This window comes from Protomyctophum bolini (genome assembly GCF_963924005.1).
Source record: "Protomyctophum bolini genome assembly, chromosome: 17".
NCBI lineage: Eukaryota > Metazoa > Chordata > Actinopteri > Myctophiformes > Myctophidae > Protomyctophum > Protomyctophum bolini.
Genome location: NC_137878.1, coordinates 21,293,183 through 21,311,769, shown reverse-complemented (window position 1 = coordinate 21,311,769; position 18,587 = coordinate 21,293,183). Strand labels below are relative to the sequence as shown.

At 43.7% G+C, this 18,587-nt stretch overlaps 1 protein-coding gene across 8 annotated transcripts in view; it reads right to left on the bottom strand.

Annotated features, from left to right (window-relative positions):
* The window catches only part of col16a1 (collagen, type XVI, alpha 1), a 127,957-nt gene that overhangs the window by 27,393 nt on the left and 81,977 nt on the right, over positions 1-18,587 (bottom strand). For 7 of the 8 annotated variants that reach the window (XM_080788185.1, XM_080788186.1, XM_080788187.1 and 4 more), the window contains 15 exons: positions 17,577-17,648; positions 16,134-16,187; positions 10,178-10,234; positions 9,527-9,643; positions 8,518-8,577; positions 7,948-8,022; positions 7,719-7,763; positions 6,142-6,186; positions 3,390-3,443; positions 3,209-3,262; positions 2,261-2,314; positions 2,074-2,118; positions 1,896-1,949; positions 1,753-1,788; positions 1,198-1,260 (listed from right to left, as the gene is read on the bottom strand). In XM_080788185.1, the coding sequence (XP_080644311.1) occupies positions 1,198-1,260; positions 1,753-1,788; positions 1,896-1,949; positions 2,074-2,118; positions 2,261-2,314; positions 3,209-3,262; positions 3,390-3,443; positions 6,142-6,186; positions 7,719-7,763; positions 7,948-8,022; positions 8,518-8,577; positions 9,527-9,643; positions 10,178-10,234; positions 16,134-16,187; positions 17,577-17,648 (885 nt within the window). The remainder of the gene's footprint in view (positions 1-1,197; positions 1,261-1,752; positions 1,789-1,895; positions 1,950-2,073; positions 2,119-2,260; positions 2,315-3,208; positions 3,263-3,389; positions 3,444-6,141; positions 6,187-7,718; positions 7,764-7,947; positions 8,023-8,517; positions 8,578-9,526; positions 9,644-10,177; positions 10,235-16,133; positions 16,188-17,576; positions 17,649-18,587) is intronic. The other variant, XM_080788188.1, reaches the window with a different exon arrangement.

Genomic DNA, 18,587 nt, shown 5'->3' with positions numbered 1-18,587 from the left:
GGAGTTCCAGGGGGGACCCATCTATTTTGTTCATGTTCATAAAGTGCTAAAGTGTTGAAAGCAGTGGTTCCCAAACTTACATTTAGACGTCTACATTTAGACGTCTACATTTAGACGTCTGTATACATTTAGACCAGTGGTTCCCAAAGTGGGGTCCGGGGACCCCCAGGGGTACCTGAGGGAGTTCCAGGGGGGACCCATCTATTTTGTTCATGTTCATAAAGTGCTAAAGTGTTGAAAGCAGTGGTTCCCAAACTTACATTTAGATGTCTACATTTAGACGTCTACATTTAGACGTCTGTATACATTTAGACCAGTGGTTCCCAAAGTGGGGTCCGGGGACCCCCAGGGGTACCTGAGGGAGTTCCAGGGGGGACCCATCTATTTTGTTCATGTTCATAAAGTGCTAAAGTGTTGAAAGCAGTGGTTCCCAAACTTACATTTAGACGTCTACATTTAGACGTCTACATTTAGACGTCTGTATACATTTAGACCAGTGGTTCCCAAAGTGGGGTCCGGGGACCCCCAGGGGTACCTGAGGGAGTTCCAGGGGGGACCCATCTATTTTGTTCATGTTCTTAAAGTGCTAAAGTGTTGAAAGCAGTGGTTCCCAAACTTACATTTAGACGTCTACATTTAGACGTATACATTTAGACAGTGTCCCCCTGAGTGCCTTCCCAGTGCCTCCCCAGTGTCCCCCTGAGTGCCTCCCCAATGCCTCCCCAGTGTGGCCCCCGAGTGCCTTCCCAGTGCCTCCCCAGTGTGCCCCTGAGTGCCTCCCCAGTGTCTCCCCAGTGCCTCCTCAGTGCCTGCCCAGTGTCCCCCAGTGTCCCCCCAGTGTCTCCAATAGCAATACAAGAGCAATAATACAAATTAATCTTAATGTATTCATCTTATTAATTAATGAATCAAATTAATTAATTAATGAATCAAAATTGCGGCCTGTGCCCAGCACCATGCCAAAGCTTTTTCCTGCAGGAAACACTGCTTGTGGTTGTAAATATATTGTTATCCGTGTTTTGCGAGGATGAGAGGGTACCTGGACAAATATCTACCCCAAAAGGGGTACCTGGTCCAAAAAAGTTTGGGAACCCCTGGGTTAAACATTTTCACCTATTTTGACATTCTCAGAATAGGCTATGGTTAAAAGTGTGCTACTGTACAAGAGTAATCCAAATTAGGAAGGTTTGCTCTTACCTTTTCTGCCTTGGGCCCGGGGGGTCCCTCTCGTCCACTTTTTCCTGAACCACCAGGTGGGCCCTGAGTACAGACAGACAAGACAGAGACCACAGTGTGAAACCTTTACAGCACTCGTTTCTCAAACCGTAATCTGTGCCAGATTTGACAAAATTACATGGTAATTATAAAACCATGACATTTTAATTTGAATGCACTCTCATTCACCATGCACTGAATGGATGGATTCATTTTTGATTGGCTTTGCAGCTGATAATTAAAATGTGTTTAATGACAAGATACGGTGAGGCACTGACTGTACACTTTATTTGTTCCGTATACCGTTGCTCTGAATTGTTGATGCTTGTTTTTTCTTTTTGCTTTGTATTGCTATCAATCAATAGGAACTTAAGAGTATACTACATTGGTTCCATTGATCCAAGCCGGAAACAAATCGATTGCTCCTTTATTAAAATGACATGCTCTGAAAACTGCACGTGGTCATTTTGAGGGCTTTCCAGTTTGGAGATTGTATCCAGAAAGTGTTGGGAGCCACTGTGCTAACGGACAACTCACCTGTGGTCCTTGGAATCCTGGTTGTCCTGGATGTCCCTTGAGAGAGAGAGAAACAAAAAAAGAAGACAGTGGAGAAAGTTACGGCGGCTGCCTCAGTGCCTCGGAGCGTGTTCTGAGGACGGAATACAATTACTTCCGCTCACCTGATCTCCTTTGGGTCCCGCCGCTCCCGCTGGGCCTGCGTCTCCTTTAGTGCCCTATAGGCAATGACAGCCGTTAGCCGTGGCAGCGGATAAGGTTATTGGAGAATGAGCATATTATGATAACTAGGTCGAGTCGTACAGTATAGCAAGAATATAAAGCCAGAATATAGATACTGACCGCTAGGCCGGCCGCTCCCTGGAACCCTGCGCTGCCAGGTGGACCCTGCGGTAGGAGAGGACATTTATTTCACACACACATTGTTATCACACTTTTTTTCCCTTCTAACTTTCACCTACAGTATAATGACCAAAACAGGGGTGTGTGATGTGGTGAATATTGGTACAACGGCGGTAGGTGGGCTCACCGATTCGCCCTTGGTCCCGGCGCCTCCTGGGCCCCCCCGCTCGCCTTTCATTCCCTGGCAGATACAAGTGGGCGGTTAATACATGTCACTACGGCAGGTCTGTCTGTCCATCATTACATCATGTCACTACGGCAGGTCTGTCTGTCCATCATTACATCCAGCTTCACTACAGCAGGTCTGTCTGTCCATCATTACATCATGTCACTACGGCAGGTCTGTCTGTCCATCATTACATCCAGCTTCACTACAGCAGGTCTGTCTGTCCATCATTACAACCATGTCTGTCTGTCCATCATTACATCCAGCTTCACTACAGCAGGTCTGTCTGTCCATCATTACAACCATGTCTGTCCATCCATCTATTAACACTGCCAGGCAGTGGTGGAAAGTAACTATATACTCAAGAGCTGTACTTATGAACATTTTGAGGTACTTTTACTTTACTGGAGTCTGTCCAATTCTCCAGTACTTTTACTTCTACTCCACTAGTTAGTTACTTTATTGACACAAATGTATAAAACATTGGGTCCAAACAATAATAAGAAACCCATGAACCAAAAACTTTAAAAAGGTACAATACATTAAAATATACAATACACAATACAGAATCCCTTTACAACTACATCTCGGATCCACATCTCGGATTTGGATTATTATTACAAAACATGCGTTACCCACTTCCCTCCCACTTGGCCACAAATGCAGCCATTTGAAAATAGCCGATCTGCAAGCTCAATTATGACCTTGTAGATCTGCGTGGTAAGTACATTTTGATGCCAACACTTTTGTACTCAAGTACCTTTTGAATTCCGGACTTTTACTTGTATTTCTATATTGCAGTAAAAAATCCTTTATTCCAATTTCCACCACTGCTGTTCATCATTAGCTGTGTCTTATAATGGTGTGCGTGCGTGTGTGCGCTCGTGTGCGTGTGTGACGACGACTTACATGAAGTCCTGGGGGTCCTGGGAGTCCTGGATATCCGGCGGTCCCCGAAGGCCCCTGAGGTACAGTGAAGTGTACAGTGTGTCAATCAAACCGGGACAAAACCAAATATGTATTCCACGTGTCCTCACATGCACACATCCACTTTTCCAAGGCACACGGGATTGAATGAACCCTACTGTACCTGTTCCCCCTTCGTTCCAGGCAGACCGGCTGACCCTCTCTCGCCCTGCTGACCCTGGTAGGATGAGGGGCGCGAGGAATGATTAGGGACAGATTGGATGGTGACGAGAGGAGAGAACGAAGGAGAGGCAAGGAGAGAAGCAGTGTAGCGGACAAATCATAGTCGAAAACACTATAAATACTCCAGAGCAGTGGTTTTCAAGCAGTGGCCCGGGGCCCACCAGTGGTCCTTGAGGGGGTTCCAGGTGGTCCTCAGCTAAATCATAGAACGTTGGTAATCAAATGGACCCTTATAGATCTTGTAGTTGTAGATCATGTGGTTTCATTTTGCACTCTCAAGAGTTAAGTTATTGTTAAACATCTGCATTACCAAGAAGTCTATACAATTAGAGAATGTAAAATAATTGTTATTTTGATTAACGTCTGCCTGTTGTCTCTCCTATGGTACAAACATCAAATCTTATCCAAAAACAACAAAATATTCTTTAGTTCTAAATAATAGGCCTTGATATGAAAAAGGTTGAAAACCTTCAACCTGTTTCGTATTAAGGCCCATTGTATTTTGCATTTGAGCCACGGACCACCATTTGATCAGATTTAGCCTCTCAGAACAAAGACTACGAATATTTTGTTTATGCTGTATTGATGGTGGTACCATATAAGATAACAGGCTGGTTAATGAATATAAAATAAAAATCTACATTGACTAATTGTTTAGACTTCTTGTAAATTACAGTAAGTAATGCAGATGTTTAACAATAATTTAACTCTTGAGAGCATAAAATGAAACCAAATTCATCCGAGAAGGAAGGAGAGGAGAAGGAAGGAGAGGACAGGAGAGGAGAAGGAAGGAGAGGGGAAGAGAGGAGAGGGGAAGAGAGGAGAGGACAGGAGAGGAGAAGGAAGGAGAGGGGAAGAGAGGAGAGGGGAAGAGAGGAGAGGAGAAGGAAGGAGAGGGGAAGAGAGGAGAGGACAGGAGAGGAGAAGGAAGGAGAGGGGAAGAGAGGAGAGGGGAAGAGAGGAGAGGACAGGAGAGGAGAAGGAAGGAGAGGGGAAGAGAGGAGAGGGGAAGAGAGGAGAGGAGAAGGAAGGAGAGGGGAAGAGAGGAGAGGAGAAGGAAGGAGAGGGGAAGAGAGGAGAGGACAGGAGAGGAGAAGGAAGGAGAGGGGAAGAGAGGAGAGGGGAAGAGAGGAGAGGAGAAGGAAGGAGAGGGGAAGAGAGGAGAGGAGAAGGAAGGAGAGGGGAAGAGAGGAGAGGACAGGAGAGGAGAAGGAAGGAGAGGGGAAGAGAGGAGAGGGGAAGAGAGGAGAGGAGAAGGAAGGAGAGGGGAAGAGAGGAGAGGAGAAGGAAGGAGAGGGGAAGAGAGGAGAGGACAGGAGAGGAGAAGGAAGGAGAGGGGAAGAGAGGAGAGGACAGGAGAGGAGAAGGAAGGAGAGGGGAAGAGAGGAGAGGACAGGGAGAGGAGAAGGAAGGTAATATGATCGGCCAGGATAGAGGCTCCCTTGACAGAAATGAAGCCGCATTGAGCCTGCACTGTAGCAAGGACAAGGCGAGTCGATACCAAATGAAGGAAACGGCTAACTGGCCTTTACAGCATCCCGCCGGGACACCCCCCCCCCCCTCACACACACACACACACACACACACACACAACTGTGTCCTCGGTGCTATGGCTCTAAGGGGGCCTCAGTTTGGTGATTTTGAAGTGCTGTCCTGACATCTGGAGATTGATCCAGCGCTCTGCACGCTGCACCTGTTCTCAAACGGGTACAGGTTGAATACCGTACATGGATTGAATTTTTTCCCTTCAGAAAATATTGATCGTTATGTGTTGTCCCCCCCGCCCCTCACTCCGTAGGTACTTTCTTTCCTCAGCTCTCACTCTGCACGGAGCCGTCACGAGCCGTCACGCTTCAAACATGACGAGTTATCAAAGGCTGCCCGCGTTCATTATGAAATCCATCTCCTTCAGCTGGTGCTCTTTAATCAGGTGGGGGAAAACTATTAACAAACCCGAATATGACTAATAAGATGGGCAGCGGGGGTTTGCAAATGTTCTCTCTCTCTCTTTCTCTCTCTCTCTCTCTCTCTCTCTGAAGCATGTGTCTCAAACAGACACAGGCTTGCAGAAGTTAACACCTGGCATTAAGCATTGTGTGTGGATTAAGCATCACGTGGCTCATCCATTTTCACGTGTCTCTTCTGCTAAAACAATGAGTTTGCATGAGGGGAGGGGAGGGGAGGGGAGGGGAGGGGAGCGAGGCGGAAGGGAGGGAGGGAGGGCAGCATTTTGTCTGCACAGCAGTCACGCTCTCCATCACTTAGACAGGGGGAATAATTGAACAACTGGAGAGAGACAATGGAATCGTTTCCTCATCTGAAATAACTTTCATTAAAAAGAGCTACAGAGAGAGAGAGAGAGAGACAGAGAGACCAGACAGAGAGAGAGAAATGGAGATGGGTAAAACGGTATAATCAACTTTGCAGGGACCTGCTTGATTTAAAAGAGGGATGATCCAGAATTGACAAAGTGGCAACCAAAAAAAAAAAGAACACAGTAGTGTGAAGTCAGCAAGTGAAAAGTAAGGGTAGCAGCAGAGAGAGAGAGAGAGAGAGAGAGAGAGTGTTGAATGTTGTCTTATAGAGTGTGTGTGTGTGTGTGTGTGTGTGTGTGTGTGTGTGTGTGTGTGTGTGTGTGTGTGTGTGTGTGTGTGTGTGTGTGTGTGTGTGTGTGTGTGTGTCGTGCGACTCACAGATAGACCGGACGGGCCCTGGGGACCTGGGAAACCAGGAGGACCCTGCAGAGAGAAACAGACAATGAGTACAACACCTAAAACACCTAAAACAATGACAAAAAAGGCCTTTAAATTGTCTTGATGTCATAATGTCCATTAAAAAGAAAAAAAAAAACATTGCCCTAAATACCGCTAAATGTGGTCCTCAGTCTCTCTACATATAGTACATGTCCTCGCGTTGTTTTGTTTTCCGGTGCCATAGTGCCATCATACCAACAGAGAGCCCCATATTGGCACAGCATCTGAAATCAGTTCTATTCAAATGTCGCTGCTGAATAATACCGTGGCATTGCTATCAGGTGGCACAGCAGGCAGGCCAGCATGTGCAGCTGTGGAATCAACATTTCAAAGGTTAGCGTGGGCGGTAATGTTAACATTCTCTACCCCCTTGTCCCAAAATGTTAACGCCGTGAGAGGAAGTTTCCCGTCACGACCAGCAGGGGGCTCTGCGAGCTCATGAAAAGCAGCATTGAGAGCGGAACAGCTCTCCAAGTGAAGTGGCTTGATCTTTTTAAACAGTGGTTCTCAACCAGTGGTCCGGGGACCACCCGTGGTCCTTGGGGGGGGGGGGTTCCAGGTGGTCCCTAGCTAAATGGTAACCAAATGGACCCTTGTAGATCTTTAACTTTCATTTTACGCTCTCAAGAGTTAAATTATTGGTATAAATCTGCATCCGTTGTTAATTTGATCAATGCGTGCCTGCTATTATGATACCACATCAATACAACATGGAATGGTGGACAAAATCTTATCCAACTTTCCAACAACAAAATATTCTTTATTTTGAGACGCTAAATGTCCTCAAATGGTGGTCCGTGGCTCAAATGCTGAATAAATAACGGACCAGTGTTTTAAAAAGACAAGTCCTCCAATGTAGGGAAATGTTCACCGAATGTTCACCGACAACTATAAGCATTGCCGGGCGGGGACCACAACTGTGCTTCATGGCGTTCCTGATGAATGATTGATTTTGAATTACATTACATTAATGGAAAAACAAATTTACAATCCAAACTAAACTAAATAAAAAACCTCCCTGTGCGCCAAGAACCATAACCCACCATATACATAATGTCCAACACATTTTCTACATGCTGATGAGCATCCTGGAGTGCACATTTCCCCGTCTCATTATACACAGCAAAACACACACACAACAAAATATTTGTTAATGAAGATTTAAGACACTTCCCTGGAGGTCTTGTCTATGTGTGTAATATGTGGTTTTAGATACGGTATTTTAGCAGTGAGCCCAGTGTCAAAATATCTAAAACCACATATTACACACATAAAGACCCCAGGAAAGTGTTCTAAATCTTCTAAACGTCATTAACATATTTTTATTTTTTGCAAAAAGGGTGAAGTTTCCCTTTAAAAGGTTGGCCAGTGTCTCTAGGGTCAAAGCCTAATGTCTTTACAATGAATTACGCATGTGCACGCGTGCGCGACTGTGCGTGCACACAGACAGACAGACAGACAGACAGACAGGGCTGCTAGCAGTACAGAAGTGAAACGTAATTATTAACTAGACTTACCAAGTTCCCTGGTTGACCGGGTTGACCTCTATGACCTTGAGGACCCTGTAGGGGATGAGTGGAAAAAAGGTGACTTCCCCACATGTCATACACACATCATTTTGATATAAATGGTAAATGGGACATGGTTCATTTACAGTATATAGCGCCTTTATCCAAAGCGCTTTAAATAGATTGCGCATTACATTCACACATTCACACACACATTCATACACACAGCTGTCCTCACCGTCTCTCCTGATTGACCCTGTGGTCCTTGCAATCCTGGCACTCCCGGTACTCCCGTGCAGGGTTTGTCACCGTTCTATTAAAGGAAGAAGTTGAATTATGTGCATGTCTCCATGCGTGTGTGGTGTGTGACGTGTGTGTGGTGTGTGACGTGTGTGTGTGTGTGCGTGTGTGTGTGTGTGTGTGTGTGTGTGTGTGTGTGTGTGTGTGTGAGAGAGAGACAGCTAGTGGTGGAAAAAGTACTCAATTGTTTTACTTAAAGTACCAAAAGGAAAAAAGTACTCACTATGCAGAATGTCCCATTTCAAGTTTTCAAATGTATACAAGTATTTTGAAAATAGCCGATCTACAAGCCCACAATGTATTGTGACCTTGTAGAATGATGTACGAAATGTATACAGGGCTGAAGTGTTTAACTAAGGTTTTCAAATATTATATGCAGTGGAGAAGAAGTACAATATTTGCCATAAAAAAAAATGCAATTCATTATTAAGTACAATTACCTCAGAATTGTACTTAAAGTACAGTACTGAGGTAAATGCACTTAGTTACTTTCCACAACAAAACTTACTGGCGGCCGCGGTCCAGATTGCGGGGTCTCCTCATTCTGCAGCCTCTGCTTCTGCAAGCACTGCAACGCCCGACGGGACAGCATTTACATTCACCACACAAGTTTGTGTCAGAGCAAATTAAAGTCACATTAACGCCAACCCCGGCACCGTGAAAAGTGGAGACAAGGACTTGTTTTTTGCATTCAACCAAAGTGGCATGACTATTGCGAACACAAACACACAGTGCTGCTGCTACCGAAAGGAATCACAACACATGCTTCTAGATGAGACGGAATCATGACCATTACACTAGCATGTCTGAGAGGTCATTTTGACCGTTATTTTTTTTATTTTGAAGTTGATTATCTTTGGCCCATGAAGCTTTCAGAAGGTTCCCCTTCCATGACCATCATCATCCATCACCATTCTATCATCTCAGGAATGTTTGAATAAAATTCTAAATGTGAATTTAAGCACATGCTACTTGTGTCTACTTCAGACATGCTAGTGTTAAAACAAACATCATGCGCTACACCAGTGGTTCCCAAACCCAAAAGAAAAATGTGATGTCTCCCTGGAACCCAAAACTAGCGAAAACAGCAGATACAAGCTCACACCGCGGCACGAAGCGACGCGTTGTGAGCCTGTACATCGGCTATTTTCCACTAAGTCTTAAAAATATTTGCTTACTAATTCATGGAAATTCATTTCTCTCCTTGATTTCTTCACGAAATTACTGTGGAAAAAAATAATTCGTTTATAATGAAAACGGTCTTAAAAATATTTGCTTTTTAATTCATGGAATTTCTTTTCTTTCCTTCATTTCTTCATGAAGTTACTGGGAAAAAATAATTAGTTTATAATGAAAAAGGTTGATCTTTTTGGGGGAATGTATTGAATATTAATGCAAAAATATGACCCATAAAAATATGTCCGCGACCCACAAATGGGTCCCGACGCAGTGTTTTTGGAACCAGTGCTGTAAACGTTTCCTGAAACCTCCCCCCCGAGCTCCTCCGCGGTTCTCACCCTCTCACAGCCGTCCGGGGGGTTAGCACCAGATTTGCCCTCGTCTCCCTTGTCTCCCTTGGCACCAGACAAGCCTGGCACACCTGGCAAGCCGTGGGAGCAACCCTCCGCACAGCCCTATTGTTGTCACAGAACACACACACACACATGCAATAAACACACACAAAGACACACGTCCACAAACATACACGTATACACACACATATACATATATACGCACACATAAAAAGACACGGCACATTGTGCCGTGTCTTTTTATATTGATACAAGTATACGGTACAGTCGATAGTATACTGTTAATTGCATTAACAGTTGTAATACTTAAGGCACAATCAGTGATCCAAACAGACAAATTGGTAGCCCCCACCAGCCAAACAGATAAATAAATGGTGACCGATTCAGCTCTTGATAGGATATAATAACAAATTAATTATAATTATTTATTTATCTTAACTTGCAGTTTTGTGGGGCTGTGTGACAAGGTTGGTTATGTCGGTAACGTTAACATAAACATAAAAATGTAAAATATGTATAATAATTCCATCCACTACACAAATCCCAGATTGGGCCTTTAATTACGGAGCAAAGTACAGCAAGCACAGTAATCCATAACCATGAAACTCCATTCCCCATAATGCACCCCACACTTACATCACCATCCCCTTCGGTGGAGTCTTGAGGCAGCTGCTGGTGCTGCCCTATAGGCCTCTATGAAGGGGGCAGGGGAATGGACATTCAATTAATAATGGATGCAGATATCAAGACATTCAAGACAGCGCAAACTAAGCCAAGTAACATGTAAGTCAACTCCTGATTTGCATTTAGGCAAAAATACAATTAGAAGAAAAAAATAAACTGTATTGAATTTATTGGATATTGGTTGGAGCATTGACAATTTCATGATATACCATATCAGGAATTGACTACTGCCCCTGAAACCCTCCATTTCAGGGTGTACGAGTCATGACAGACAAAAGTCTCAAGACAGGCAATAAGTGATGAACAATAAACAGTCTTGTGACCTGTAATGAACTAGAGCCACAGATGTTATTTGTTAGCAAACCACCCCCGTCACAAAATTCAATTTCAGATGAAATATGATTTCCGTGACCAGGTGGTTTACCAGCCTAGTTTTTTTTGTTTGTTTTCTGCTTGAAAATCTATTATTTTCGGTGAGAGACAAGGCTATAGGCTACAGTATATAGGACCAATACTAAAAACATAAAACTGCTTAGCCATTCAGCAAACATTCGAATGACACTAAACATAATCACATGTGATTTCTTTACTCACATACAGTACATGTGGGGTAATCCCATGGTTTAAATGTGGCTGCTGGCTCCTATGTCTATATAGAGGAGCTTCTTTTTTCTTTTCAAGCAACATTAATAAATGGGTCACACTAAAAATCACAGCGCATTCCCACTAGTACAGTGGTTGTAACTGGGGTTTGGTTTTTTTCGGGTATCAGATTTCGAGCTCCATCCCTCCCAAGCGACAATGAAACACGACAGAGGTGTGCATAGTTGAGTCGCCTCTGCACCCCGTGGGGGATATTGTGAATACCATATTATAGACTGACAGACAGCCTCTTTTCGTCACTTGACAGTTAACAGCACAACTTTTAAACAACCCAACATGTAAATCCAGCCTGCAATGTACAACAGCAAACCAACACCACATATGCCATAGCTATAAACATAGCCATAACTCCCTTTAAACATCACATACAGTACTACCCTCGGTTATAGGCTAACATAGCAAAGAGTCTCATGTAACGGGTGGGATGGAGGAGTTGAGGGCCACTATATTTACATGCTAAAAGGCGTCAACCTGCGTTTCGAAATTGTAGATCTGATATTTTTGCTAATTTGAATTGAAATTCAGTTACCAAGTTTACTTGCATTTGCATATTACTTTGCATTTATACTTATGTTAACTTTATGAACTGCAAATAAAAATATATTAGACATAAAAAAGACAATACAATAGTAATCCTAATCATTAAGTTACTATAATGTAGACTGAAGTAATTCAAGCGGGTTATGTTTGCATTTTTTTTTTTTTTAATATATTTTTATCCCACGATTTTGTAACCCATTTTTCACCCCTGTGTCAATCATCTAATGTGATCCTGGGCTCTACACACCCTCCGCCAACCTGGGGAGAGCAACGGACTTAACTCATGCTTCCTTCATGCTTGAGAGTCCAAGTTGCTCCTTTACACCTGACAGGGGGGAGTTTCCCTGGTTGGACGTAGCGCGTGGAAGGAACACGTTATTCCAACCAGTTCCTTTCCCCTCCATCAGGCGCCCCGGCTGGCCAGGGGGAGGCAGTTTAGAGACCAGGATTACTGCATGCTTTTGTGAGGGTACCTACCCTAGGGGACACGGGGAGAACATGCAAACTCCACACAGAAAGGCCCTTTCGCCAACCCCGCCTTCGGGTATGGGCACTGATGACGCGGAGGAGGAAACACGCCGCCAGCACCCACAGCGCCCCGAGCGGGAATCGAACCCAGGACCTTCTAGCTGTGAGGCGACAGCACTACCAACTGTGCCACCGTGCCCCTCATTTTTGGAATTTTAACCACTGAAATCAATAATATATCAGTATTCCGATTAACCCGGTGGGCCGCATAAAGTGAAGGTGGGGGCCGCATGTGGCCCCCGGGGCCGCCAGTTGTCCAAGTATGATTTATAGAGCTATAGCACATAGAGCTTTTACCAAAAAAAGTTTCAGCATGCTGTATGTTATGCTGAAATCACCAGGACTGCCTACTAACGCTTTTCTGTGCTTGAAATGATCGATTTAAATTGAAACACAAATTTTATCACTGTCCTTTTAGTTGACAAAGTGTACCATCTATCACACTGTGTACTGTGTGTAGACATTATCCGGCGGTGTCAGGCATTTAAATCACAGCATTCAAAGGCATTTCAGGCAATAGACAGGAGGATGAACGGCTGGCCAACACAGCAGACACTATACTATTGAACTCAGTGCTGCCTCTCCCTATAGGCAGTTACAAAAAAACAAAAACAAATAGTGAGATTCTAATTAGCTGTGAAATTTGCATCAGCTATGTAAAATATTAACACTACAAACACTGGAAAGATACAAAACTTCCTTTTCCATCTCAACTGTCTGTAACTACACATTTCTGAAGGTAGCTTGTTGTAGTCACATGCGTGGCAATGGTAACATTCGCTTCCAGAGAGTGAAATGTGGCCATTAGTTAGTGGAATTTGAGGTACACACAATCATCTTTACTGAGTCTACACATTATAGCACACGCATAAAGCAGAATACACTGAACAGTCACCTAAGCCTGATGTATACTTGTTGGCATCAGACGTCGGAAATAGCCGATCTATAAGCTTGTAGATCAGCTGTTTTCATGCAGGACACAACCAAGCATGAATCAGGCTTTACTCCACCCAGCACATACCAACAGTCATCCATTACATAATTTTCTCCACACACTCCAGTGGAGTCATGTTGCCCATTAGTATTTAGGATTTAGCACCCCACAACGCCCATTCATAAATTACACTAAAATGCAGTCTGCTACCCATCAACGGAGTGGGACGATTTATGTTGAGTCTTAATAGAGCTTTTATCGAAAAACAAAATTACAAAGTGCTTTACATAACACTATAGACTCTAGTGTTATGTAAAGCACTTTCGATTACTGTATGTCTATACTCTATAGTATAGAGTATAGACATACAGTAATTGAATAGAAATAAAAACAACAATTAAAAGATGAAGACATTTATAAAATGTGCAGTGTGAAATAAAAATCTATACGATATAGAGATTAAAAGTATGGAAATGCCTTTCGATAAAAGCAAGTTTAAAATGAGATTAGCACATGAGACAAACCCTGTCCTCCTTGAATACTCGTTTGGGCAAGAAAAAACACCCAAGAAAAAAAACCTGGACAGGAAAAGATAAGAAAAACTCGTGAAGGATCACAAAGAAGGGACCCCCTTCCAGAGGAGACCCTCTTCAAGAAGGGACCCCCTTCCAGAGGAGACCCTCTTCAAGAAGAGACCCCCTTCCAGAGGAGACCCTCTTCAAGAAGGGACCCCCTTCCAGAGGAGACCCTCTTCAAGAAGGGACCCCCTTCCAGCATGGACAGACGTGCAGTAGGTGCCAAATGTGCAACATGTAAATGCAAAACAAAGAACGGAAACTGATAAAAGGGGCATGGCACCCTAAGCTGATATTGTCATTTGTTTCATCCCCCTTTAAGTCTCCATGATGATAGTATCATCAGACATAACGAGAGCATTATACATGTAGGCCAATCATATATAAAAGGTGCAGTGAGAAATAAACCATTAAGATAATTAAACACTAGATTATGGAAGGGCCATTTTAATAAAAGTATGTTTTAAGAATTGATTTAATAGAAGACACTGATTTAGCAAGACTGGCCATGTCCTGGAAATTGCACCTGGCCCAGGTTCAAAGCCATTACAAACCCATTTGACATTGTTCAATCTGGGGCTATTCATACAAAAGTACAAATCATTAAAAAAAGAAAAAATCTGGGGCCATTAACCAGAAAGGTTATTTTACACCGCAGTCCTGTTGTACTGGCGAGAACCAGGCTGTGTGCATTAACAGGCACTCACAGAGAAGCTTGTCTATACGTATATGTCAATGTGCAATATTCACTTCTGTTGCACTCTAGCTGAAATGCTGTGCAATTTGCTAACTATCTATTGGGCTCACCCAAATATCACCAATTTCAAATGACCGCAGACAACTTTGAATGTTGAGAGAGGCTAGACTATGGCTGTGTGAATCCATTGACATATAACACACTGATCCACGGAACAAAGGAGAAACTGGAAGGTTTGTCTAGTCGGAGCAGTTCTGGAGTGTGTGTCGGTGTGTTTGTGAGTCCGAATGAGGATTCAGAATTTTCCACTATGGGCAAAGAGATTACATTGAGTCAGCAGTGTGTGGGGGGGGTTCTGTCTGTATAGAGCGCCGCAGTCCCGCCCCCTTTCAGAAAAGCGAGTGGCCCAGGAAGTGGAAGCCCCATGCATTCTCCCATCGGCACTTTTAATATAATTTATTTAAAGACGGTTACGCCGTGGACAAAGCCAATTCGGATCGTGACGAATCATGACAATGAACACAATATTTTGGAGAATGCATGGGGCATGGGGCTTCCACTTCCTGGGCCACTCGCTTTTCTGAAAGGGGGCGGGACTGCGGCGCTCTATAGCAGAGGGAGGTCTAGGCCAAAGCCTAGTGTGGTAAATAAAAACCTCAGACAGAGAGACAGAGAGAGAGGCTCTGACTGGACTCTGAATCCACATCCAGAGCAGTGTTGATTTACATACCTTTTTCACTGACGAAAACTACATCGAAACTAAATTAAAACTACACTATGATGACTAAAACTACTCATTTTACACTTGGTTGCATGCGACGTGTCGTGAGCTTGTAGATCGGCTATTTTCAGCCATTACGACGGCATCAAGGCCCTCCAAAATACATTTTAATCTACTAAATCAATTGTAGATTTAGTCGACTAAAATCGTATATTTAGTCGACTAAAACTAGACTAACCCAAAAACATTCCAGGTGACTAAAATGTGACTAAAACTAAATGAAAACTATTCAATCAAAAGCAACACTGATCCAGAGTAGCAAAATGCAGGTGACTGCTTTGTATTATATCTTCATGAATACAATTTATAATCATACTAATGATAATAGTACCCTTCATTCATATACCATTTCTTACACAGTTCATTCAAAATGTAGTACATACTGTAAAAGCAAGTGCTGATGCTGCCCAGACACATGCCATTTCTCTCTCTCTTCATCTCTGTGTACTGTGTGTGTCTTGCGCATGGATTGCAATGGAGTTTGTGACTAGGTTTTATTTAATTTAATAATAATGTGAATATGTACAACATGCTGTACTGTGCTTATTTTGTGGTCGTATTGTTTTATTTCAAATTGTCTACAGTGAAAGTCCTTACACACCGGAAGCATGGCGAATAAACAATTCAAAAAAAGTGTCTGCAAATCAGACTCTTCTAATGCCGATGTACTGATGATACAAACAGCAGTTTAAATTAAATGTGACAGAATAAACACTCCCGGTATAGAAGGACCTTAACTCTCAATAAAATATTGAGATTATTCTACTCCCCAAGTGCACTCATTTCCAGACTGCTCCGCTCCTTTGAAGAACCCTTAGTTTACCCTCACCAAACTGCTCCTTCAGTTCCTGTGTCGGCACTACTTTGCTCTCTAATTAGCTTCAAGGTGAAGTTTCCCTTGAGCACTGTCTAGGGATCAGCTTTGATGGTCCAAGACTATTACTGAAAAAAAGTGGGAAAAAAAGCCCAAAACTGACCCCGGATCAGAATCCTCGGGCAACTTCACCTTACTCCACCATTTCGCCTCCCTCTCCTAGCAGAAGTTGCCCTTCACCACAACTGCACCTAGATCAGATGCTCTGGCCCCAGGCTAAAGAATCCTCAGGGGTTATAAGCGAACCTGATCTTTGAATCAGCAGGTAAGAGCAACCTCCCCCATCATGGGCTCTCTGATTCTGTTTTTTACTTACGCTGTGTCCGGGCAAACCCGGTGTCCCTGCTAACCCGTCGTTGCCAGGGATACCCTGAAAGAAGGAACTGAGGTTGAACTGGTTTGTAGCCAATCAAAGGCCAGCCACCCCCATCTACAGTCCACCATTATTGCCAGGCAGTGTCAACAGGATTAGGAGGAAAGGAGGAAAGCCTTTTTTCAAGTTTATAGAACATGGAGCATTGTTAGTTTGCTTCTGGAAACCGTTCACCTTTATGTTTTGTCTGTGTGCAGTTATGTGTTGTCTAACTGCAGAAATAACACATAACCGGTTCAGAGAACACTCACAAATCTTTGTAATAATGTCAAATACCAATTTTGTATTTGCCATACTTTCTCCCTACCACCATTCAAACATAGACTGGTGAGGTACAGTATTAGTTAATATATTTTCCACAGAGACCTCTGAGTGACGTGAAGAGAGTAAAGAATCTCTAAGTCTGATAGAATGTAGTGACCTGCACCACAAACCCAAAATTCGGATTAAGTACTATTTTAACCGCAAGAATTTCAGATTATGTGAGCTAGTACAATACATGACCGTGTTAATCCAATCCCCATCTCTATTTATGAGCTTTTATTTCTTACACTTTAAGTCTTTTGTGATGTACATATAGTGACATTTATTTGAAGGTCTGTACAGATAAGGAACGGATGAAAACTGTCCCTTTGAATGTGTATGGTGAGGCCATGGTTTGGTTTCATAAGACAACCTTCAAATAAATGTGCATGTCTTGAATGACATTACCCAAAGCTTACATCCCACGTAGGTTAGAGCATTGTGCACCGTAATAAGAGTTAGTGCTTCTTGTAGCCTGTTTTTCAAATTCATAATCTAGTTTCTTTAAAGAATTAAGATGACTCCGTAAATTATGTCATGCTTGCATATACACACACATATATTATTAAAAGGTAATCACCCCTCAAGCTGCAAAGCTTGCTGACATTCACAGCAATTCATACTTTGTCAGCGCTCTAAGCATCATATTATTAACGTCCCAGCTGCCAAAGCCAAGAATTATGAGCAGCATGGGATTCAGTTCAGACGCGTGTAGGCTATTCCGAAGCAGGCCATATGCATCTCAACAAGGCAGGCACAGCGACAGTAAGGCCTTGAGGCTCGTCAACCTTGAGGCTTGTGACTCGTGAGCCGAATATCTGATGGCCTCGCTCATCGATAAGTGTGCCGTATGAGTTGGCAAGCGGACGGAATATCACCCGTTTACAATTTTTGTTTAGGCGGGATAGATGGATAATGGCGTGAACACAATGGCATCAAGTGCGGGCGCACCTCACTTCCACCCATCAGTTGCATACGGCCTGCTTCGGGAATAGCACACATGCAGTTCAAACGCATTGGAAGAGCTTCCGCTTTGAAAAGAACAGACACACCGCCACCATCCGGCAGACGCTCTCGTCTTACCTGGGGACCTGGGAGGCCACCTGTGCCCTCAGGGCCCGGAGGACCAGGTGGGCCAGGAGGTCCTGGGGGACCCTGAATGATAAAAAAACATAAAACACATGTTTGCACATACTGTATGAAAGCACTTGTGCACACAAACACACACACATACTAACAGAGAGAGGAGGGGGGGGGGGGGCTATACTGGGAACAGAATTGGCTCCGCAACGGTACGCTGCCACAATAATCAATGAAACCAACAGTACGCTGCCACTATATCCATCTTAGCCAGTAGCACTTGCCATTGCCCCGACGACCTTACAGGCGTATGCAAAGGCTCAATTTTATGTAGACATAGCACTATAAGACTATATAGTATACAGAATATGCAAAGCTCATTGTATAGATTTTCCACTGTTCTTACGTATGATTCATGATGACTATTTGTATGTATTTGATGTATTACCATGTCTTTTGTTCCTGCTTACTGTAAATCGTTCTGGATTAACAGCGTCTGCTAAATGCCCAAATTGTAAATTGTAATCAATGGAACCAACGGTACTGCCGCTCTAATCAGTGGAACCTGGCTGCGGTGCGTGTGAATGTTTTTTTCTTTCGCAAATGCTCTATTTTTCTGCATGTCTGCGGCGATTATGCAGCCCTTCGCCTCATCTTCAGAGGGGGGAAAAAAACAGTGAATACGGAACTCGCCGTGGGACGGACGAATTGTCGGTGCAGCCACCTACAGTAGCAGGGTATGGTTCTGTTCTGTCCCCAGTGTAGCATCCACCTACAGTAGCAGGGTACGGTTCTGTCCCCAGTGTAGCCACCTACAGTAGCAGGGTACGTTTCTGTTCTGTCCCCAGTGTAGCCACCTACAGTAGCAGGGTACGGTTCTGTTCTGTCCCCAGTGTAGCCACCTACAGTAGCAGGGTATGGTTCTGTTCTGTCCCCAGTGTAGCCACCTACAGTAGCAGGGTACGTTTCTGTTCTGTCCCCAGTGTAGCCACCTACAGTAGCAGGGTACGTTTC